Source organism: Periplaneta americana, chromosome 16, assembly GCF_040183065.1.
Source record: "Periplaneta americana isolate PAMFEO1 chromosome 16, P.americana_PAMFEO1_priV1, whole genome shotgun sequence".
NCBI lineage: Eukaryota > Metazoa > Arthropoda > Insecta > Blattodea > Blattidae > Periplaneta > Periplaneta americana.
The window spans coordinates 172,085,979-172,110,970 of record NC_091132.1 but is presented as its reverse complement, the minus strand read 5'-3'; the positions used below and the strand labels follow the sequence as shown (position 1 = coordinate 172,110,970).

The 24,992-nt window shown below is 34.8% G+C and overlaps 1 protein-coding gene across 8 annotated transcripts in view; it reads left to right on the top strand.

Annotated features, from left to right (window-relative positions):
* The window catches only part of LOC138691924 (zinc finger protein 227-like), a 53,391-nt gene that overhangs the window by 14,171 nt on the left and 14,228 nt on the right, over positions 1–24,992 (top strand). For 2 of the 8 annotated variants that reach the window (XM_069814571.1, XM_069814564.1), the window contains exons 4-7: positions 4,614–4,835; positions 10,081–10,227; positions 14,054–14,136; positions 20,600–20,844. In XM_069814571.1, coding sequence (XP_069670672.1) covers positions 4,731–4,835; positions 10,081–10,227; positions 14,054–14,136; positions 20,600–20,844 — 580 coding nt within the window. In that variant the 5' untranslated portion in view covers positions 4,614–4,730. Of the gene's footprint in view, positions 1–3,105; positions 3,307–4,613; positions 4,836–10,080; positions 10,228–14,053; positions 14,137–20,599; positions 20,851–24,992 lie in introns of those variants that run through there. The other 6 variants (XM_069814561.1, XM_069814563.1, XM_069814562.1 and 3 more) reach the window with 5 other exon arrangements.

Sequence of the window (24,992 nt, the reverse complement as noted above, 5' to 3'; positions counted from 1 at the left end):
TTATTACAATTATAGGTAATACAATTGCTCGAAAATTCCAAAAAAAAATGTATACACAATGAAATCTCACTCAGTTTACACTTTGAACCCAGTGATGGCTGTACTTCCCGAGTTCGGACCCCGAAAATTAATATATAAATTGGGGGTATAATGCAATTTCTGTAAAAATCTAAAAACTTGTATACACAATGAACCTCCCGTTTTAAATCTCAGTCTACAATTTGAACCCAGTGATGTCATTATTTCCTGAGAAGGAGCCCCGAAATTTGAAGTTATAATTTATTAACAGCAGTATGAACGATTTGCAAGAAAAATATAAAAAATAGTATACACAATGAGTCTGTAACACACATCACTACACACTTCCCATCCTCTGATCTTTAATATTATATGTTGGCTCTGAAAACAGCCGTTGTTTCTGCTGCACTGGATTACACAGGGTAGAAAGCTGTAATTTGAACCAGCAACTACAAGGGCAAAGCAGTAGTTACCAGTTCACAGACTAGTAATATTGGTCAATTTCACCAGTTCGTAAGTGATTCTGTTTCTTAAAATGCTGATTTAGTTGATTGTACTAGTATTCAACAGGAATATTGCTATAAGACTCTAAAGACTGGTGATTTCTACATTATCAGTTACCAGTGACAACCTTTCTCGGATAATCAAAATAAAATATTGTATTAATTTTTTTAATATGTGGTTTACTGGTTCCGATTGAAGTGATGAAGTAGTTGTGAGAAGAGCTAAAACTATATCGAGAAAAGAATAATTATTTCTTTATGGGAGCACTGTTTGAATATAATGAACAGTTTAGGTAAAATGCTGAAAAGCTTTGAAGAGTTGTTAAATGTATTGGAACCTGCCATAACAAGACAAACAAATAGAAGTCATGGATTATCAGCAAAGCTTCAAATACAAATTGGGATGTTGATTATTTTTCAATGCCATCAGGTCTTTCTGTCCTAGACCAGCAACACTTGCAGAATTTTTTTCCTAATAATCTGATACCAATTCGTCAACTGCAGTAATTTTTACTGGCTTTCCTCCTCCTCTGCCAGTTCTTCTGACATGTCAACTTTAGCCTACGAAGTAAATATTAAACTACACTTGTTCATGAATAAATGAAATGTAAAACTGAAAAAAAAAAAAAAAAAGCAATTTTTTTTTCAAGTCATAATAAGTGGCATTCATGTCGGCAGTAGACCCACTAGCTACACAATACGTTCATATTATGATACTAACTGTGTACTTGAATTGATTCTTATCAAAGTTGCTTTCTTAACGGATGCATAATCTTTGTTCTGAGCATCAGTTCCATAGCTTCACACATTACAACAATTTTTGTCCATTGGTTTAATTTACAATTTTTGTTAAAATGCTTTAAAATGTACGGAATAATATATCCTTTGATTCATTAATCATATTGACTACTTTAAATTGATGGCATTTGACCCGAAAAGAGAAATCAAAACCAAAACAGGAACAATTTGGCCTTCTAACCTCAAATAACAATACAAATAGGCCTACAAATAAAATATAAATTACTTCTAAGGAACCAGCAGGTTCATTGCCGCCCTCACATAAGCCCGCCACACAAACTCTTTGATCCCTACGCCCATAATTCCATACATAAAACCGTAAGCCTTCCTTTATTGCGTCATCCTTTTGAGTAACGTAGTATTATACTTGCCTGCCAAAGATTGTAAATTCCATTGTTTAAGAAGTGCATGCAAGAAGGACCTAAGCAGGGACCACTAAAGTTTCCCATTTTATATTCATGTATATTGATTAATGGTTATTATTATTATTATTATTATTATTATTATTATTATTATTATTATTATTACTACTACTACCACTTTCTACTCCAGATGATTGCCTAACCTTGTGTACCGATAGTCTCATAGGCCCAATTTTTTCGGCTGAAAGGTTTCCTCCTTATTGCTTTTGAAAATTGGACATGTGATTTTGATTCATAAGAGTCGTGGAACAATGTTTTTATAAACGTGAGTGGTAAAAGTTGAATTCCAAACTGGCCTAAGTTAAAATGACAAAAACTGATACCTATAACAAATTTGACTCTTCCAGTGCCTGCATATGTTTTTTTTTTTTTTTTTCAAACTGATCTAAATTAAGACTTAGGAGAGTGTTCAATAAACATACAAAGTTACATATGTAAATGAGCCTTGGGGGCGGGAGAAAAAAAACATAGGACACTAGCATCCACCTCTTCAATGTTAAAATTGAGCAAGTTTTGTTTACATGGTTTAAATATAATACGGTTTTGCGTATCTTTACTTCCCTTGAGAAGGATACTTATTGAACCGTGTGTACGGTGTATGCAGTGGCGTCGCCAGGATCAGGGCAAGGGGGGTGCGGATGGGGTGCGAGATTTAAAAATGGAGTGCGAGTTGTAAAAATGTGGTGCATAAAAATCCGAAATGTTCTCTCATGCACTTGCGCGCACACTATTCATCTGTTCATTATTATTATTATTATTATTATTATTATTATTATTATTATTATTATTGGTCAGCATATCCATAACGATATATTAAGGGACGTAGTTTTTTCACATCCAAGAAATTGTTTGTTTTTGTTCTTCAAAATAACTTATGCCTAGGATTTTTTTAATAAATTGCCCTTAGGGGTGCTCCGATTATTTATGGGATGCTTGCGCACCCTTTCGCACCCCCATAGCGACGTCCCTGGGTGTATGGAGCAGTGACGTTGCCTGGATCATAGCAAGGGGGGTGCGAGATTTAAAAATGCGGTGCGAGCTATAAAAATGTGGTACATAAAAAATCCAAAATGTTCTTTCATACACTTGCGCGCATACTATACATCTACTTATTAATATCAATATTATTATTATTATTATTATTATTATTATTATTATTATTATTATTATTATTATTATTATTATTATTCATCACAGCCATTACGATACACTATGGGACGTAGTTGTTTTTTCACATCCAAGAAATTGTTTGTATGTTTTTGTTATTCAAAATAATTTATGCCTAGTATTTTGTTAATAAATTGCCCTTTGGGGTGCGGAAAGGGGTGCTTGCGCACCCTTTAGCACCCCCCTAGCGACGTCCCTGGTACGGAGGAATATAATAGCAGGCATGATAAAAACTGGTATTTTAATAGAAATCTTAGTAGTTGTTAAAAACATAGAATTCACGGCATTGTTGATGATATTACGCCCATCATTCCAGTTTGTTAAAAAAGTGTCTTCTACTTGGCTTGCGGGACGCTTTCAAGATGATCGAATGTTTATTACCAAACGTTGGAACATAGGTAAGTTTAATACGTTTACTCTTTCAGGAAGTATCATGCAACCTTGCTATATCCTTTGGATGAGGGGAAATTGCCATACAGTATATCATATCTTCCTGTAAAGATCGTGTTGTATCTTTTTCATAAAACCTACTGAACTTCCTCTTGCTGGGAATGATTCTGTTTTTCAATTTTTGTAAGTGAAATATCCTTAGTAACATAAGGTATTATTCCATGTATCCCTATCCTGGATCCTACATAAATTCGCATACTTTCTACATAAATATAGTTTCGTACATGCTTTATATTTAAATGTACGTAAGCCACATTCACTGCATAAGCACCTCCGTGCAGTGTTCCGCGCAAAAATTCTCAATTTTGTAGCTTTCTTTTGTTCAGAAAAATAGTCGTATTTTCGTGAAAACACTCTCCTTTTATTCACCGTTTTTGTCCACATCTGTGGAGTAACGGTTAGCGCGTCTGGCCGCAAAACCAGGTGTCCCGGGTTCGATTGCAAGTTACCTGGTTGAGGTTTTTTCCGGAGTTTTCCCTTAACATAGTATGATCAGAGGCCTAATCATAATCATAATCATTTATTGCATCCACTGATCATAAACATGATATGGGACATGTCATAATTACAAACTAATAATTACATAATATACATAAAAGTAATAACTATAATTAAATGCAATACAAATACAAATATAAAAAACATGTAGTTCCGTATTCCATTAACGGTCGCACTAACGTTAGATATGCTATTTTCCTTGATTTGGGGCTAGTCTTTCTCAAGGTTTTCTATTCATTTACGTGTACCCTATCGTCCCTATCAATCTGCAAGGTTATTTCATTTCCACCCTGTTTATTCCCTCATTGACTGATGCTTTTTCAGACTTCAGCTTAATATAAATAATTAATAATTCAAAAATAATTATTTTCACCTTATATGATATGAATTCTGTCCCAGTTGGGATATTCCAGTTTGTTGCTGAATTTGAGAAGGTAGTATGCACTCAATGTGGGCCGTTGGTGATTGTCGTGAAACCCATTGACTTATGTGAACATAACTGGAAGAAATGGATCGGAATTGTGTATCGTTCCTGGGTAGCTCAGTGGTAGAGCGTTTACGCGCTTAGCCAAAGGTCCCGAGTTCGATGCCCGGTCCCGGAACAACTTTTTCCCTTTAATATTATTGAAACTAGCTAACAAGAAGCTAACTTAGAAGCCATTTTCAGCAAAATATGCTTTTGCGAGTCATTGTGTGCACCTGTTAACCAAATCCTAGCCTACTTTGCCGTTTCATTTTCCTTTGGTACATATTACAGAGATTGCGGTCTGTAACTATGAAATCAACCACAGAGCAGCTACACAACTGAAGTACTCTGTTGTGATGTCCGTCCGTTGTTCAGGAAGGGAATTCACTGGATCCACTGTTGACTGGCATGAGCACAGGAGAAGTAGACCAGGACTATGATCGCCCAGCAGAGATGAAGCTTGGCGGAACTCCACCACCAATTAATTTTGCTATGATAAAGTGTGAAGCTGAGGTGAGTGGATTTCGCATGAAACACTTGCCATTCTTTCAAGGGGAGAGGATGGAATTTTTTGGTGAAAAATGAGTAAATTAAAAAAAAAGTATATTTAAAATACTCTGTGTTATGTGTGGAATGCATAGCATAACATTTTGTGGGTATTTGTGCTCTTATCGGATGTTGAAACGTCATTTTTAAACTTGCTGCGCTATGGATTTTTAAATCGCACGCCCGCTTTTATCGGTTTTCAGTAACTTCATTTTTTTTGCTACATTGCCAGACAAAAATGGATATAATTTCTGAACTATTAAAGATACATGCATGAAATTTAGAACACACATTCTTTAGACTGTTAGGAAACTTTTCCCTGTAACAGAATTTTGTTAATTGATTTCATTTTAAAAATACGTCCGTTTGTTTGCAAGTAAGGAAATCAGAAAATTGTTATTAAATTTTAATTGTTTATTTTACAAACGTAGGGACTAATATCAAAATTCTGTTACAGACAGTTTGTAGAGCATGTCTTTGCAAGTACATTGCAAAAAACTGTTTGAATCTATCTTCAAAAACGGTTTAGATATATCGCTTTTAGTACAATCCTGCATTGGGGTTTTTTTTTTTTCAAATTTGGGCCCCCAAGTAATTTTTTTTTTTTTTTAATTTTTTACTTGGTCGAGTTGCCACAGGTATGAGCTCTCTATATACAAAAAATTAATATTTTACACCAAATAGGAAAAAAGTTTAAAAAAATATCATCCTCTTCCCTTAATCTTCCTGTTTTGTCTGTCATGTCCATCATTTCCATTATACAACGTGCGGCAGAGGAATCGGACGATTTGCAAATGGAAATAACTCTGTAGTTATGTCTAGTAGAACAAATCTATTACTCCAAAAAAGCTGGCTATGTATGCCATTTTGTTACATACATTTAGATTGTCTTGAAAATCATGTCCTTCAAATGGTGTCCGCCTCTCTCTATGGACTCTTCAAGTCTTTCCCTGAAGTTGCGTGTCGCTCTTTCCAACATTTCGCCATCAATTTTGGCGATTTCGTGGACAATGGCAATCTTCAGGTCATCAGTTTACGTACACCTTGGACTTCAGGTAACCCCAGAGGAAGTAGTCGCAGAACTGTCATTGAATTTTCTGCCGTATGAGCCAGTACACCATCTTGCTGAAACCATACAATTTGTCTATCAATCCCACGTAGACGCCTATGCAGTTCTGTTTGAGCAAATGTCCTCAGCATTTCATCGTAGCGTTCACTATTCACTGTCACAGTGTTCCCGTTCTCCTAAAAAAAATACGGCTTATGACGCAGTATCTAGACGTAGCACACCTACTAACTGTAACCTTCACACAGTGAAGGAGACACTCGTGTAGTTCGTTAGGATTTTCGGGGATCCGGTATCTAAAGTTCTGCTTATTAATATAACCATTTAAATGGAAATATACCTCGTCACTCCATGAACATAACTTCGTCAGCCAAAATTTCCACCTTTCTCTTGACGAATGGCCTGTGTTGGACATAGTCACCCTCATTCAATTGCTAAACAATCATAAGTTTATATGGATGAAACTTAAGATCTGAATGCAATATTCGGCGCACAGAATGTTCTGAAAGTCGCAGTGCTATAGCCTGCCGTCTAGCTGACCGATGTGGACTCCTCGTAACAGCCACTCTTACTCGCTCAATGTTATCTGGCGTTCGTACACTTCGAACGTGTCCTAGTTGTTTCTTCTTGCAAGTTGATGCTGATAATCGAAAGTTTTGTACCCATCTCAATATGGTATTGCGAGCAGGAACGGCTGCGTTGCGGCCAACATTAAATTGGAGGCAAAAGATACGCTGGGTTTTCACTACTGAATCACCATTCTTGAAAAATGTCTCGATAACGAAAGCACAATGCTCCGAGCTCCATACTTCCATGATTACACAGTAAACGGCCTTCTAAAACCATCCGATTTCTTTGCCACACATTTTATAACCTCCAATGTGTTCTTACAGCTATTTACATATTTTCTTTACTACCATTGAATTAAGCATTGCTTTGTTTGATACATGTTAGTCTAAATTTGAACTGGGATGAGATTTAGTAGGAAAAAAAAGAACATTATTAACACTTAATTTTTTTTGTGACTTGTTTGTTGGAAGTATTCCATCTCACAAAAGGACGCTGGGTACAGGAAGAAGCATTTGCATTGTAAACGTGTTAATAAATAATGATTGAACTATAAGTAATTTTAGGCGGTTCATGTTAGATATATCTCAGGGAAAATAGTTTCATACTATTTTGCTCGTTTTTCCTTCCTTTTCGAGATAAAATTTATTTTATATGAAACATTTCATAGCGCGTTTTGAGAAAGCCATTGATTTAATTCCAGTATGCTCAGTCAATAAGAGAGCACTGTATTATGATAATAAATGACAGAAAGAATTTTAGTTTTGTCCTTTAAATACGTGGAAATTTAATCCAAAACCAATATTACATTTCATTCTGAAAAGGAATTTTAAATTGTTACATTGTTGAATGCCGAACATTGAAATCTTTCAAACCCATGTTAGAAAATTATCTTATGACGAGTTGCCAAACTAACTTACTATTATGACAAGTGTTGTATTGCATGTTTCCACGTATTCACATTTTTTTTATGTTCTAGTGATATTTAACTTATTTTATATTTTTGTTTTCATGTTTTCCGATAATGGTATATCTCTAATGTGATAAGTTGAGCTATATATAATCATAATTATCCTTACTGTGTGTACTTAAAAATATTGTATTCATTGTATGCTTTGTACTGCACTATTTTATTAATACTATTAGTATTATTATTACTATTAGGCCTGTTATTATTATTATTATTATTATTATTATTATTATTATTATTATTATTGTTATTACTATTATCATTATTATTACTATTCTTATTTATTATTATTATTATTATTATTATTATTATTATTATTATTATTATTATTATCATCATTTTATACTTTGTATGCCTCATTTATTTTTGACCTGCTGTTCACATTTTATTATGCTTTTTCTTTCTTTCTCTATGTTATATATTATGTCTGATTTCTTCTTAGTTGTTGTTTACATTTTATTATTATTATTATCTTATTCAGTTTTGTGTGTAAAATTGTAGTGTACTTTGTAAATTTGTAGGGTTTTTGTAACGCAGTTTTTACTCCTGGTTGAGTGTTAGAGAAGGCCGTATGGTCTTAACTCTGCCAGGTTAAATAAATCATTATTATCATTATTATTATTATTATTATTATTATTATTATTATTATTATTATTATTATTATCATTTTATACTTTGTATGCCTCATTTATTTTTGACCTGCTGTTCACATTTTATTATGCTTTTTTCTTTCTTTCTCTATGTTATATATTATGTCTGATTTCTTCTTACTTGTTGTTTACATTTTATTATTATTATCTTATTCAGTTTTGTGTGTAAAATTGTAGTGTACTTTGTAAATTTGTAGGGTTTTTGTAACGCAGTTTTTACTCCTGGTTGAGTGTTAGAGAAGGCCGTATGGTCTTAACTCTGCCAGGTTAAATAAATCATTATTATCATTATTATTATTATTATTATTATTATTATTATTATTATTATTATTATTATTTTATACTTTGTATGTCTCATTTATTTTTGACCTGCTGTTCACATTTTATTATGCTTTTTTCTTTCTTTCTCTATGTTATATATTATGTCTGATTTCTTCTTACTTGTTGTTTACATTTTATTATTATTATCTTATTCAGTTTTGTGTGTAAAATTGTAGTGTACTTTGTAAATTTGTAGTGTTTTTGTGACGCAGGTTTTACTCCTGGTTGAGTGTTAGAGAAGACCGTATGGTCTTAACTCTGCCAGGTTAAATAAATCATTATTATTATTATTATTATTATTATTATTATTATTATTATTATTATTATTATTATTGTTATTATAAATTGACTTACAGAATAGAAGGCGTGAGAAATTAGGTACTTCTTTAATTTGATCCTGAATAAACTTATGTTTTGAGTTGATTGATTGTATTTATAGAGAGGCTGTTAAACATTTTTACTGTCATATAACACACTCCTTTTAATATCATGATAGACTTGCCGATGGATTATGAAAGTCTTTTTTTTTTCTTAACGGATATTTATACTATGAACTGTTGAATTAGTTACAAAGTTTTCACGATTATAGGCTATACGATTACATTAATGAAAAAAATATACTGACAAGTCTTGGGCCTTATTTGTAGTTTTTTGAAAATGGTTCTACACGATTTCCTAGATTTGGCACCTACTATTATTCTAATTACTCTGTTTTGTAGTAGGAATATACTGTTACTATCTGTAGAATTCCCCCTAGAATATTATTCCAGAACTCATTACCGAGTGGAAGTATGCAAAGTATGTTGTTGTTTTATTTACTATCTATTGCATAGATATATTAGCAAGACATGCTGAATTTAGTTTGGGGGTAATTTTCTTAATATGAATTTTCCAAAGTGAAGACTGGTATTACGCATTCTGATGTTATTTGTGTATAATTGACTATTGGCGTTCTCTGATGAGTACAACCCAGCCAACAAAAACACAGGTTAACCAATTTCAAAATATATGACTCAGAATATTTAAGAATTCAATTCACGTGATAATCTGATGACATATAGACGTAGAATATATTAAAAGTGAATCTAGAGAATTTCTGAGTTGAAAATTATGAATGAAGAAAAAATTATGTCACGTCATTCTTGCTACAAAATATACGACAGTGACAACAGACTGAATCTAGTAGGCTGTGATCGGAAAGGAGAATGCCTAAGTTAAAATTTCGCGAACTTTCACGTTCTCGTTCCCGGGCTCCTGCAAGCTTTTCGTTAATTATGAATGTGCACGTTTATATTTATTTTAAAAAAGATTTCCGTTCTCGTTCCCGGTTTATTGTGGACCCTGTGTAAGATCTAATTGAACAAATTTGGATTTTTTTGCTGTATTATTCGTGAAACGAAACGGTTGAGGGATTAAATACAGGCATTAAAAACTCCTGCTGTAAACATGAAGAAGGCTGTTCTTCATTGCACAATGACAGAATGTTTTATTGTATATATACTTCTAAAAACAACAAATTAAAACAGGATTGTCTCCTTTTTTCTGAGCTTTAAGGAAATTTCCTTAGTCATGTGATTGTCTATTTCTGAAACACTCTTTATTACATTATGCATTAATCGTATCTCGTATGTTCTGCAGGAAGAGAATTTATTGGATCTACAAGTGTCTGGGATAAAGACTGAAAGCTTCGGCCACCACTACAACGTAGCTTCGGAGATGAAATTTGGTGAAACTGATGAACCAGCTAATTTTGCTATTGTGAAATCTGAACCAGAGGTTAGTGAGGTAAGTAAAATTCATGGGCTGCACAAGTTCATATTCTACTTATGATATTCAGTGATCCTGGTCTTGGTAGTTGCACCGTTTTCCTTTTTCTACGTATTATATTAAGTCTTACCCTCTTCTTCAGATACCATTATTAAAGTCTTCGCACGTTACAACATCCAAAATTTCCAGAAACCAGTCTTTATCATGTCCCATCACATTTGACCACCTGCAACTTCGACAAAGGATTTGTAAATATTCCTGCATTGTCACTGAAGCTAACTCCTAGCTAATTTCAGTGACATCTGAGATACTGTACCAATGAGACTGTGTAGAAATTCGTTTAAAGAAATAAAACTGTGTCAAATTTATTCTGGAATCAAAACCAGGTACTATTGTAACAGTCAAGACCCTTTGAATGTAAATGGTATTTGTGGGCGACAAAACCGGCAATGGGTTAGGTATTTTAGCTTTGATGAACTTGCTTTCTTTTATTTCTACACTGTTATTCGGGCTTAATATTAGTCTTGAGATGTGTTCACAAATGCCAATTATCACATCTCAAGATGAAAAGTACGTGGGCAGTTCAATAAGTAATGCACATGATTTTTTTTCTCTGCTGTTTTTCATTGGAAAATAACGAAATTTTATACACATCATCTTTAAAGCTTTCTGCATTTCGTCATATAGTTTCGCTGTTTTCCGCTAGATGGCTGTAATGTAGTTTAGTTTCAAAATGACGACTGCACGTAAAACACGTACAAAGTAGAGATCTGGGATTGAATTTCTCTTTGTGGTGCAGGAAACCATTGCAAACATTCACAGGCACTTAAAACATGTCTATGGTGATCAAGCAGTGCATAGGAACAGAGGTTCATGATGTTCTAGAATACGGTGCTTAGGTAAATATTTGGGGCTAAGAGGGTTGAAGTTACAGGAGAATGAAGAAAGTTCCATAACACAGAACTGCACGCATTGTATTCTTCACCTGACATAATTAGGAACATTAAATCCAGATGTTTGAGATGGGTGAATCCAGAAATGCATATAGAGTGTTAATTGCAAATCCACAGGAAAAAATAGCTCTGGGGAGGCCGAGACGTAGATGAAAGGATGACATTAAAATGACAATAAATGACAACAAAAAGACATACATACTAAACAAAGACAACAACAAACACGGAGACAACATCATATATTGGCACAGATATGTAGATGACATACTAATACTATACAAAGGAAACAAAAGACAGATCCAAAACCTGCATCAACACATAAACAAAATACACCCAAGCTACACTACACATTAGAAATTGAAAACAACAAATCCATAAATTTTCTAGACATCACAATAACAAAAGTCGACAACAAACACACATTCAAAGTATACAGAAAGCCAACAACAACAACACACATATACAACACATCCAACCCCCCCACACAACACAAACAAGCTGCATTCCGAACAATGGTACACAGACTACTCAACATACCAATGAACCAACAGGATTACAACGAAGAGCTAAACACAATCAAATACATAGCACAAGAAAACGGATACAACCCCAACATAATAGACAACATAATACGTAAGGCAAAACAAAACCACGAAAAAAAAGCAGAGGAATACAACACAAACACAAGAACACAAAAAAACATCACACTAACATACGAAAACAAACACACACATAAAATTGCAACCTCATTCAAGAAATTAAATTACAACATCGCATACAGAACAAATAACAGTCTATAAAAACATCTCAACACACAAACAACACAAACAAACAAATACAACCACACAGGCGTATACAAACTCAAATGTAACACCTGCAACAACTTCTACATAGGACAGACAGGCAGATCATTTCAAACACGTTACAAAGAACACATCACAGCCATAACAAAATTACAAAACACCTCCACATATGCAGAACACATCACAAATGCTAACCACACCTACAGAGACATCAACACAGACATGGAAATACTACACATCCAACCAAAAAGCAGAAACTAAACACACTAGAACAATATGAAATATACAGACACACGAAAACACACCCCAACGATATTCTCAACACACAACTCAATTTCAAAACACATACACTCTTTGACTCTACACTACGAACGCACCCACAAAGGAAACAGGAGGCGCCAAGACGAACAACGACCAGTTCTGAAGATGACCCAAAATAGGTCGGAACATGTTAACAAGGTACGTTAAAATTTAACACAAGAAAGACTTATCATACATATTCCGAAATTAAAATGTATTTAAGTAAGGTGGGATATGATTGTAGGGACTGGATTAATCTTGCACAAGATAGGGACTGACGGCGGGCTTATGTGAGGGCGGCAATGAACCTCTGGGTTCCTTAAAAGCCATAAGTAAGTAAATAAATAAATAGATAAATGATATGCAGTACTTATTGAGCCACCTATTATGATGATACAATGCCAGTATGGGAAGCAGGAGACCTTCCTTGTTCCACTACAGATTCTACCTGAAGTCAGCACACTTGAACCAGTTGCCCTGCATTGAAAGTTACTGGCCTAGAAGTTAATAAGGGGAGAGGATGGTATATTTTAAAACTTTTTTCCTATTTGGTGTAAAATATTAATTTTTTGTATGTAGAGAACTTATAGCTGTGGCAACTCAACCAAATAAAAATATTTTGAAAAATAATTATTTGGGGGCCCAAATTTGAAAAAAATATACCCAATTCAGGATTGTACTAAAACCTATATATCTAAACCGTTTTTAAAGATAGATTCAAACAGTTTTTTGCAATGTATTTGCAAAAGCATGTTCTACAAACTGTCTGTAACAGAATTTTGATATTAGTACCTACGTTTGTAAAATAAACAATTAAAATTTAATAACAATTTTTCGATATCCTATCTTGCAAACAAACGGACGTATTTTTTAAATGAAATCAATTAACAAAATTCTGTTACAGAGAAAAGTTTCCTAATAGTCTAAAAGAATTTGTGTTCTAAATTTCATGCATGTATATTTAATAGTTAGGAAATTATATCCATTTTTGTCTGGCAATGTAGCAAAAAAAATGAAGTTACTGGAAACTGATAAAAGCAGACGAGTGATTTAAAAATCCATAGCGCAGGAAGTTTAAAAATGACGTCTCAACATCCGATAAAGGCACAAATACCCACAAAATGTTATGTAATGCATTCCACACATATCAAAGGGTATTTTAAAGAAAAAAATTTTTTTTTTTTGAAAATTTCATTTACCAGAAACAACAACAAAAGTGGGCGAGTGATTTAAAAATCCATAACGCAGGAAGTTTAAAAATGACGTCTCAACATCCGATAAAGGCACAAATACCCACAAAATGTTATGTAATGCATTCCACACATATCAAAGGGTATTTTAAAGAAAAAAAATTTTTTTTTTGAAAATCTCATTAACCGGAAACAACAACAAAAGTGGGCGAGTGATTTAAAAATCCATAACGCAGGAAGTTTAAAAATGGCGACTCAACATCCGATAAAGGCACAAATACCCGCAATATGTTATGTAATGCAGTCCACACATATCAAAGGGTATTTTAAAGAAAAAAAATTTTTTTTTTTTTAATTTCATTTACCGGAAACAACAACAAAAGTGGGCGAGTGATTTAAAAATCCATAACGCAGGAAGTTTAAAAATGGCGACTCAACATCCGATAAAAGCACAAATACCCACAAAATGTTATGCTATGCATTCCACACATATCACAGAGTATTTTAAATAATATTTTTTTTTAATTTACTCATTTTTCACCAAAAAATACCATCCTCGCCCCTTAAGCTTATGTTGCTCCATCTTTCTTATTTTCAGGAAGAATCGTATTTTTTTGATTCAGTGCAGGAGGGGCTGAAGCAGGAAGTGACGACAGAGGAGACTGAAAGCTTCTCTGACAGGTGAGTGCAGTGTGCTAGTCTTCACGTCTTCCTTTGTTTCAGTTAGAGTGATGGATATCTAAAAATTAGTGACGTCTGTTTTTCTCATTCCTATGAAACTGATAATCTTATCACACATTACAGGCCATACAGCATGCATCATCTGATATTGTATTAATTAAAATCCTGTAATTATTGCTCTAATTTTTATAATTCATATTATTTATCTACAGTAATTTCGACGTTTTGATTTATCTACAGAAAATCAAAACTCGAGTGGTATTTTATTCACTATTACAAGATTAGAAGAGAGTATATAAAGATTAGAAGAAATAAAGTATTCTAATACAATAAAATATTAATTGACTTGAGAATATACTAAGATTTCTTCAAATGTATTTTTGTATCATCTCATCATTATAAATATTCCGATAGATGACAATAGTGTGTTATGATGAGCTGTTCTCTTGTTATCAGTTGTGCCAACTATTCAGTCTTCATTGAACTCTATTGACGATTACTAGTCAAGAAAGCTTTGTTGATTCAGTTTCATTTTTTTTTTTATTAAAACAGTTGCATTCGACTTCAATTATCGCTGATATGTGACTAGATCCATAATTTCATACAGCAGAAACTATAATATAACCTAAATAATCGGTCTGGGTAGCGTAGTCGGTATAGTGCTAGTGTTCTTTGCTCAAAGTTGCGAGTTCGATTCCGGCCGAAGTCGATGGCGTTTAAGTGTGCTAAAGGCTGGTTCACAATAGACCTGGAACGAAAACTACAACAAAATTAACTATTGTGAACGCTCACATTTAAATACATTTATTTTGACATTGTTTCCGTTATCGTTCTCTTTGTCGGTTTATTGTGAACCAGCCTTTAGTTGCAACAGGTTCATGTCATTAGATTTACTGGCAGGACAAAATTCCAGCACACTGGCGACGGTGATATAACCTGGGCAGTTGCGAATGTCGTTTAATGAATCGTAATTTAATAATTTAACCTAAATAATATAAATAAGATAAATGATAGAAAGCTTATTAAGAATGATGAAATAAATTTGAATCATTTTAAAAGGTACAGTTATTGGAAGTACAATGTTGACACACAAAGAAACAAATGCTAGAGAGTTGATAAGAACAGACAAATGTTGGGGAGGTGATAAAAATTGTAGGATTGGTAGCCATGATTGGTTGAAACACGTCGTCATTGGCCAAAAGTAGTATGACATAGTGAAAGTATAATAATCCTAAAAAACAAAACCTCTATTCCTAATACACGAATAACGAAAGTGACGTATGCTTATTGGATTTAAGGCAAGTTTTTGGCAAAAATGGTTAAATATCTAGTTTATAATTTTGAACAATTGCTTGTCACTACATTTTAAATAGTACAATAAAAACGATATGCCAGTTTATTAGAACATATTTGTGACCTTCAGGCTGTTTGAAGGGGAATTGTATTCACTAGAGTATTTTGAATTCTAAAATTTACCGAAAGTCAGAAAATTTAGGAAACAGCTGATGAATGCAAACACGCACATCACAATATGTATTCACCTTAAAACTGTACAGCACCATATGTTGGGGCTTAAGTGACAAAGGGGTGAACAACCTGCAGATTATGAATGCTGAATCATTAAACAATTTTTAGGAACAATCAACGAAATTTTAACTTTACATCTTTTTTACCGGTTTCTTTGATGTTTCCGCGGATTTTGGACATTTAAATATTCATTTTCTAAATGTGCTTATGGCTTTTAAGGAACCCGAAGGTTCATTGCCGCCCTCACATAAGCCCGCCATCGATCCCAATCCTGTGCAAGATTAATCCAGTCTCTATCATCATATCCCACCACCCTTAATTTCATTTTAATATCCTCTAATCTATGTGTCGGTCTCCCAAAAGATCTTTTTCCCTCCGGCCTCCCAACTAACACTCTATATGCATTTCTGGATTCGCCCATACGTGCTACATGCCCTGCCCTTCTCAAACGTCTGGATTTAATGTTCCTAATTATGTCAGGTAAGGAATTGTTTAATATATAATTTTAGCTGCAACTCTGGAGGCAAATTTTCTGGAATTGTGGAATGCGGACAACCAAAGAGCTGTAATTTGTGTTGAATCATTTCCATTTAGCAACTCTAAATACTTCATTTCTTAATAATGCAATGTTATCCACGTATTAAGAACAGTTTGTCTCCTTGTTCTAGACATCCTAATGTATGCATGCACAACTTTTGTTCTGCTACTTCTCTTTCGATATATTCTAGTAAAGAATGTCAACCTCAGCGCAAGCTATCTGCCCACCATGAGATTCAGCCTGTATGGGCTTGAATATGCACCACTGCGTTAATTATATTTCTATTTAAAGGTAGTCATAATACTTTACACACTCTTGCCCCCTGCAAGTTATATGAAGCATCCTTACTTTTCACTTTTGGAAGGTGGCAATCTTACTGAAATACGTCATCATTATTATGACGTTGCTTGTACACATCTGTGGAGAAATATTTAACTCCATTACAGTAACTTTCAGTTGTAATTTGCAATGTATTATTTTTTGCTTTTGAGGAATAATTTACGAGTTTGATGGCTGGAGAGGAATGCGTAGGGTGGAAGATGTGGTGTGAGCTCAGTTTAATAACTAAGGAGCGGATTCCTATGTAATTAAATATTATTTTTGCATGTGATAAAACGCAACAAAGTAAAAAATTCCGTACATGAAGTTTCAAGTTTAAACCCGAATTTTATTTCACATAAAAACTCATATTTTCACAAAAAAATGATATATTAGTTCATTATGCAACGAGCCTATGATGTTAGTAATTAAGACGCGAGTATGTTTGTTTATGAAACGAGCGTGAGTTTCATAATTTTTATACGAGCGTCTTAATTACCATTATAGGCAAGTTTCATACGACTTTTTATGCTCGACCATATTTCTAACTTGAAATTATTCGGAAGTATTCATTTTATTTGTATCTGACAGAAGATCGGAAATGACCTTGTTCATAGCTCTTAAATTGTGAGATGTGCGCAGACGCGAAAGTGTTGATTTTTTCCGAGGAACAATAATGTCATTGACCTTGATGTAATGTAACATGAACTAATTTTGATATAACCTGGAAATTAATTTAGAATTGAAAAACGAGATGACAAATTGAATTTATTTGAATATTATTTACAATTAACGCTAATTATAGTAACAGAACATAACCTTCTGCGACAGTATTGGATTTCCAGCCTCCGTGACGTTTCCCTCATTGTCTTTCGATATCATATCCAAGAATAATCGAAAACCTGAACTTTAATGAATAGATGTACTTTAATGACATGCATTAAAGGGCTGCTACCAGGTGTATAATTACTACATTTCGGCGTGGTCGAGCATAAACACATATTTTCAGGAAATCTATTATAAACACATAGGCCTAAATCTTGGAGTTTTTTTTACTTAAAAAAATTTTTACAAGAACTTTTAAACATTTTAAAACTAAACCAATTATGTCACTAAGAAGTACGTTATCTTTTTAAGAATTCTTGGTTGCTTCGTGTTTCTAAGCGCTGTGTGGTGTATCCATGATCCATTTTCGTAATGGTATCGCCTCAAGTTCTGAGAACTGCTAGGCAGCATATCAATATTATTATTGGAGAATAAATTAACATGGACAAGGAGGAGAGATCTTGCAACACATAATTAGGAATGTTTATTGTTGCTGAAGATGATTTCATTCCATGCCTTGTTTGTGAAACACAACAGATAAGAGCTCGGGTATGAACATTATTTAATTTAAACAAATCTCTCACCTCTCGCTAATGTCCATCAAGTAAGGCAATATATCTTGTTGTGATTCCCTGTTATCGGGCTTCGTCAATCAATATCCTTCAAGTTATACTGAAAGATGGTTGTTTAAAAACCGATTTGGCTTTCCTATTAGCAAATCTAAACTTTTGTGTGACACCATAAAAAACTCGAAACATCGAAAAATCTGTTGTCTGAAACAGGGAGGTGCGTCCTGTGAAAATTAAACTAGACTCGCTACCAGGTTCAGAAGTACAAGTACTAAGGGACAAATTCCAGAATGTGTTTGGGAAAAACAGTGGATATAAAAAAAATGTGTAAAGTTGCTCAAGTATAGGAGGGTGTGCCTGTAGGTGAAATTGACGGTGTTTGTGTTTGTGACATTCCTCTCTTTAAATTTGCACGTCTGACGTCCTTTGATATGGAAATATCGTTTTCACAGTATAAGTCGTTCAGAGATAATCGGCATGCATTTGTTATGGAGAATTTGGAGATGACCTTTGTTGTTCACTGCAATTCTCGGCCAACTACTAGCACTCAAGTGTGGTTGGTGAGTACATAGTAACCTTTTTTTTCCAAGCTAAGTAAGGTAGTTTAGTCATGTTTAAAAGAAATATTTTTTTTTTATTTTTAGCAAATATTTTCGTACTTTTTAGCACATAAAAAATAAATATATTTAAATTTTTTAGCACATAAAAATCCGCTCCCTATTGATAACACAACCAGTACGCAATTTTGTGCTCCTTCACAGGTGTACAAAACGCATCTTTGGGCTGAAAGTACATTGGGATGTTCCGTGTCCCACACGATAAGCAGCTGTGTACTCTAGTAGCACAGTTTGCTTCCCATACAGTATAGAACTGATCACCCCACAAGGTGAGACTCAGTAATACATTTATCTTTATTCAGTGTGCCACTTGGCTAAGCACGCACTTGGGATTATTCAGTGGCTGTAATGGAATATATGACACACTCACGGACAGGAGAACGCGAATTCGATTATACGCAATGTTCAAAACATACAGAGGTGAGCCTGCCTGGAGAGAAATAAAAAATAGGTTGCAGCCGCCAAATTACTCTTCAAGGAACGACCACTCATATAAATTGAGGGAAAGAAGGCAGAGGACGGACACTGGAAAGTTTTCTTTTCTCAATCGTACTATCAGGGACTGAAATGCTTTACCTGCAGACTTATTAAAGGCTTTACCAACAACCAAAAATGTATTTAAAAATAGGATTAAAGACTTTACTAATAGACGGTAATTATACACAGTATTTAAAGGGTGTAAATGAAATTTTGTTATTGAAGTGTTGTATCAGTGAAGAATTGTTGTGTCAGTGCAGTGTATTGTGTCAGTGAAGTGTGTTGTGTAAGTAAAACGTGTTCCTGTCAGTGAAGCTTTATAGTTTATAGTGGCAGTGCAAAGTATTTGAACAGTGAAAAGTTTTTGATGTGAAATCGGGGTAGAATCAGTGAAATGTGTCGTAGTTCCAGTGCAGTGAGTGAGTTGACAGCGAAATGAGTGTAGTGTTGAAAGGTACTTGTGCAGATATGAACATATCATGCTCGTGGGTTTTAGTTAGATCTAGGTTTAAGATACAAAGTAGATTTATTTTAAATGTTTTTTTTAAGTGATCATGCTTCATTTAATTTAGGATATTCCCTGTTATTATTATTATTATTATTATTATTATTATTATTATTATTATTATTATTATTAGTAATTGTATTTTTAATTAATAAGTTTATTATTGTCATTATTGAGTGTAATTAGTTACCACTGCCACTGGGTATACAGAGTGTATCTAAATTTGGTGTCAAATATTTTGGGGACGTGTTCTTAACATCAAAACAATTTAAAAAGTTAATAAGAACATGGGGTTGAAAACCATTCGTTAGGGAGTTATTAAAGGATTTGTCCCTTCATTAACCGCTGATTGTTTGATGTTTTTTTGTTTGTTTGAATTATGTAGAGCAAAGAAATCAGAAGAAAATGTATTCTGTGAGTGAACAGAACAAAATGATTTGCATCATTTAATTGATGATGTGCTTCTGAACGTCATCCAAAGAATATGTTTTAACACGATGCTGCTCCAGCACATTTCAGCCTGATAGTTCGTAATTTTTTTAATGATCGATTTCCCCAAAGATGTATTGGTCGAAGGGGATTCATTGCATGGCCTGCTCGATCGCCTGATTTGAATACAATGGATTTCTTCGTCTGGGGACATTTAAAGTCCCTGGTTTATGCGACTCCTGTACTTAATATTGATATTCTGAGAGCGTATCCAAACTGGATTTCACGAAATACGAAACACTCCAGGAATTTTCAACAGAGTACGCCAGAGCATGTAACGCAGGTTTAGGGGCCACATCGAAGCAGGAGGAAGCCACTCCGAGCAATTTTTGTAACATTCAATTTTGTCTTGTTACTCTGAAGTAAATTATTTTGAGACCAATGTTCATATGAACTTTTTGTAATGTTTTGGTGTTAGGAACATGTCCCCGAAATATTTGACACCAATTTAGATACACCCTGTATACCCATTGCAGTGTGAATAAATACATACAAATAATCATATTGATAAAAAATGCAACCAGACGCAATTGTCGTGGGTTCAGCAACCCAGCATCGCACAGAGAAGAATGAAGGTACACGCATTCACTATTGTCAGTTGCAGGTTTGGCTGTGGAACAATGTCTAGAATGTCTGGCAATGAATCAAGTAACGATGAACTATCATCGAGTGTTGTGGATGTGGACAAATTAATATTAGAGGTGCAAAAGAGGCCTGTGCTGTACAATAAAACTTTAGAAGAATATAACAATAGGTCTGTTAAAGAAAAGTTGTGGGGCGAAGTTTGTACGAACGTTGTCAGTAACTGGATAGAGTTATCAGCGAAGGAAAAAGCAGCTAAAGGTATGTGTATGTATTCCTTTATTTATATTAGATGGTACATTTGTTATGGATGAAGCAATTAAAGAAACGTACTGCGTTACCATGGGGTGTAAAATGCTTGTGTCAATTTGACTATCGTGGTTGCTCCACGCCGGTTCCTTCTTGCTGGAAAGCAAGATCTGTTCACACAGAAGGAAGAAGTAGTCATTTAGTATGTGGCTTAGTCCACACCTGTGGAGTAACGGTCAGCGCGTCTGGCCGCGAAACCAGGTGGCCCGGGTTCGAATACCGGTCAGGGCAAGTTACCTGGTTGAGGTTTTTTCCAGGGTTTTCCCTCAACCCAATACGAGCAAATGCTGGGTAACTTTCGGTGCTGGACCCTGGACTCATTTCACTGGCATTATCACCTTCATTTCATTCAGACGCTAAATAACCTGAGATGTTGATACAGCGTCGTAAAATAACCGAATAGAATGAAAAAAATATATAAAAAAGTACGTGGCCATGGGGGCACTGTTGCCAACATATCGCCCTACCATCTCGCTAATTTATCAACAAAAAGTAGCTAAATCTCTCCAAAGTTTGTTAAAACATCCCCAGAAATGTCGCTAAATAGTACATTATGCAACGAGCCTATAATGGTAGTAATTAAGACGCAAGTATGACTGTTTATGAAACGAGCGCAAGCGAGTTTCGTAATTTTCATACGAGCGTCTTAATTACCATTATAGGTAAGTTTCATACGACTTTTTATGCTCGACCATATTTCTAAGTTGAAATTATTCAAAATTAGGTCATGTTATGGTTATGTGCGAACTGACCTGAATTGTGAGATGTGCGCAGACGCGAAAGTATTGATTTTTTCCGAGGCCGAATGTCATTGACCTTGATAGAGAATAAGATGAACATTAGTCCGATATAACCAGGAAATTGATTTAGAATTGAAAAACGAGATGACAAATTGAATTTATTTGAATATTATTTACAATTAACGCTAATTATTATAGTAACAGAACATAACCTTCTGCGACAGTATTGGATTTCCAGCCTCCGTGACTTTTCGCTAATTGTCCTTCGATTGCATATCCGAGAATAATCTATACTTGCGGTTTTATAATGGTACAAAGATGACTTGTCATTGGCTGAACACCTGAACTTTAATGAATAGGTGTACTTTAATGAGGTGCATTAAAGGGCTACTACCAGGTGTATAATTACTACATTTCGGCATGGTCGGGCATAAAATTAATAATAAAATATCACTAAATAAAAATAAGAAAAACATACATATGCGGAGAAAAATATCATTTTCTCGTTGTCCCCATCTTCTGCAGTCTGGTTGTATTGTTGACAGCTGTGATGTTGAGGTGCAAGGTGTTGACACTACACTTTCTGCCAAATTGTAACACTTTTCAAATATATTAAAACCAGAGAAAACTACAGTCTCATTTGCTTCACAAGAACTGTCGGCACAAAATTCCAAAACTCGATTGCCTCGGGTCTCTACGTTGCCAATCAAAGATGCCGCCGTTTATGGGTGTTGGAGCAGTAGCATTGAGAGAGAGACCTAACCCGTGAGAATCATTGAATCCGCATCTTTCACCCCTGATCACTGATCACAAATATATGAGATCAGGGCTTTCACGTATGAATCATTAGACTACTCAGTCATGCACCCATGCCTTTCCTGAAACTAAAAAGTGCACGACTTCAGTTGAATGTTTTAACTTAAAAGAAAGAAAAAAGGGGAAGAATATAAAAATCAGCAGAAAAGTCGCTAATCGTATTTTGCAAAATTTGTCGCCAAGACTGATTGAAAATTCCCTTGATTTAGCGACTTATCGCTAAATATGGCAACACTGCATGGGGGTTAGTTGCTGAAGGATGTGTGGATGTGTGTTCAGTTTCAGTGAATGAAATTGTTCGTTTCTTGCAACAAAGCAAAAACAGGAGAAGGAGATGATGGGTTAGACAGAGGATACTACAAAGCAAATCTTTGGGACGATGAAAGAGTAATGGAACAGAGAAAAATTCTCTCCGGTGCCGGGATTTGAACCCGGGTTTTCAGCTCTACGTGCTGATGCTTTATCCACTAAGCCACACTGGATAGATGTCTATGACGTAGTGCAGAGGGCGGCCACAAGAGGGAACCCAAGAGTTGGAACTTAAAACTGAGATGATTCTGTCCGACACCGGGGTAGGTATCTGGTGTGGCTTAGTGGATAAAGCATCATTACTCTTTCATCGTATGATGACGCAGAATATCTGCATGGAAATATCATATGTACTTCGGTACATTAAAATAATATATATAAATCTTTGGGAGCTTCCACATTTATTGAACGAGAGCTTAAAAATGATCCTGATCTCAGAAATTTTCTTTAATTCCTAGCAAAAAAGAACTTCTCAAGTTCTTAAATTTCATTACAATTTCCTTCGGTCCAAATGCTGGTATATTTAGGGTGTCCATACTTGTGGATTAACGTTTACCGCGTCTAGCCGCGAAACCAGGTGGCCCGGGTTCGATTCCCGGTCGGGACAAGTTACCTGGTTGAGGTTTTTTCCCGGGGTTTTCCCTCAACCCAATATGAGCAAATGCTGGGTAACTTTCGGTGTTGGACCTCGGACTCATTTCACCGGCATTATCACCATCTCATTCAGACGCTAAATAACCTAAGCTGTTGATAAAGCGTCGTAAAATAACCTACTAAAAATAATTTAGGGTAACAGATATTCGTTTACCCTCTGCTGCCCCTTATCACGATCCTAGTACTTGCCCAATGTTGCCTTGTGCAGAACATGTTTCATTTGGTACAGTTCCAAAAATCGTATTGAATCATTGTCACTAAATCTAAAAACGAGCTCAAAAGAGATCTTGCTTCACCAAAGCCAGGCGGCTCACGACTGAAAATCAAACGTGTTTGATCTTGTCACGACCGAATCGTGAGCTGTCATAGGCAAGCTTACTAACTGTGTTCACACTGATTGTGGCTTACGAAATCGTAATTGACAGAAGCATTTCACGCTCCATGGGAACGTGGCCTAAGTATTCTAATTGCAGTTAACTTAATGGTGAATTAGGATGGCTAACTTGTTTTCTTTTCGATTTTCGTATTATGCGAGAACATAATGTTTAATTAATTAATTTTAATGGAATCTTTTCGTCTACACCTACTTTATTAACAGTAAAGATGTGAAATAGTTACACTAAAAATGTGCAATGTGGCTTCAAACAGCGTACTGAGAAGTTATGATCCCATGTATGCCTACAAAGTAATCTTAAAAAAAAAAAATAGGTGCCTTGAGTTGCAACAGAATCACTGCATTGTAGAGGATATTCTCATGATTCATCTGCAAACAGTATTCCATCCTTTTTCCGTAAAAATTGTTCATAATGCTACATGGTTTGATCATTTAGTTAACTGGTTGGCGAGTTGGTATAGCGCTGACCTTCTATGTCAAAGGTAGCAGGTTCGATCCCAGGCCAGGTCGATGGCATTTAAGTGTGCTTAAATGCGACAGGCTCATGTCAGTAGATTTACTGGCATGTAAAAGAACTCCTGTGGGACAAAATTCCGGCACATCCGGCGACGCTGATATAACCTCTGCAGTTGCGAGCGTCGTTAAATAAAACATAACATTTTCATTTAGTTAATCAAGATTTACATGAATGGGTGGTTGTAAAATTTTACAGTTGTTTGCAATAACACCTAAAATCCATTCAACCATAGGACGGTCACATGTTAATTTAACCATTTAAAGTCTTTGTCCCAGAACCTCATTGTTTCTGGGGCAAGGTGTTAGAATTTTGCTATATTTCAAATGCTTGATAACCTGCAAGAAAATTAGTAAACACTTAGAACATCCTTTTTCATGACAATGTAGTTTTCATAGTAGAGAATATAATATAATAGATTAGTATGCTGACATCAGGAGAAATTTGACTTTTTGTACAGATTTTAATCATTGTTTTCACTAAATGCTTCTCCATCTATCGCGGTAGGCAGTAGTATGTATGCACTGCATCCAACAGAATGATCTTAATTGTAAAATTCTGATCCGGTGTTCTTGGATATCTAATCTGGCAAGCTTGCCATCCACAGCAGCAAAGCCCGTAACACACTTGGCGAGTTCTCGCTATCACAGATCACACCTCGCTATGATCATGT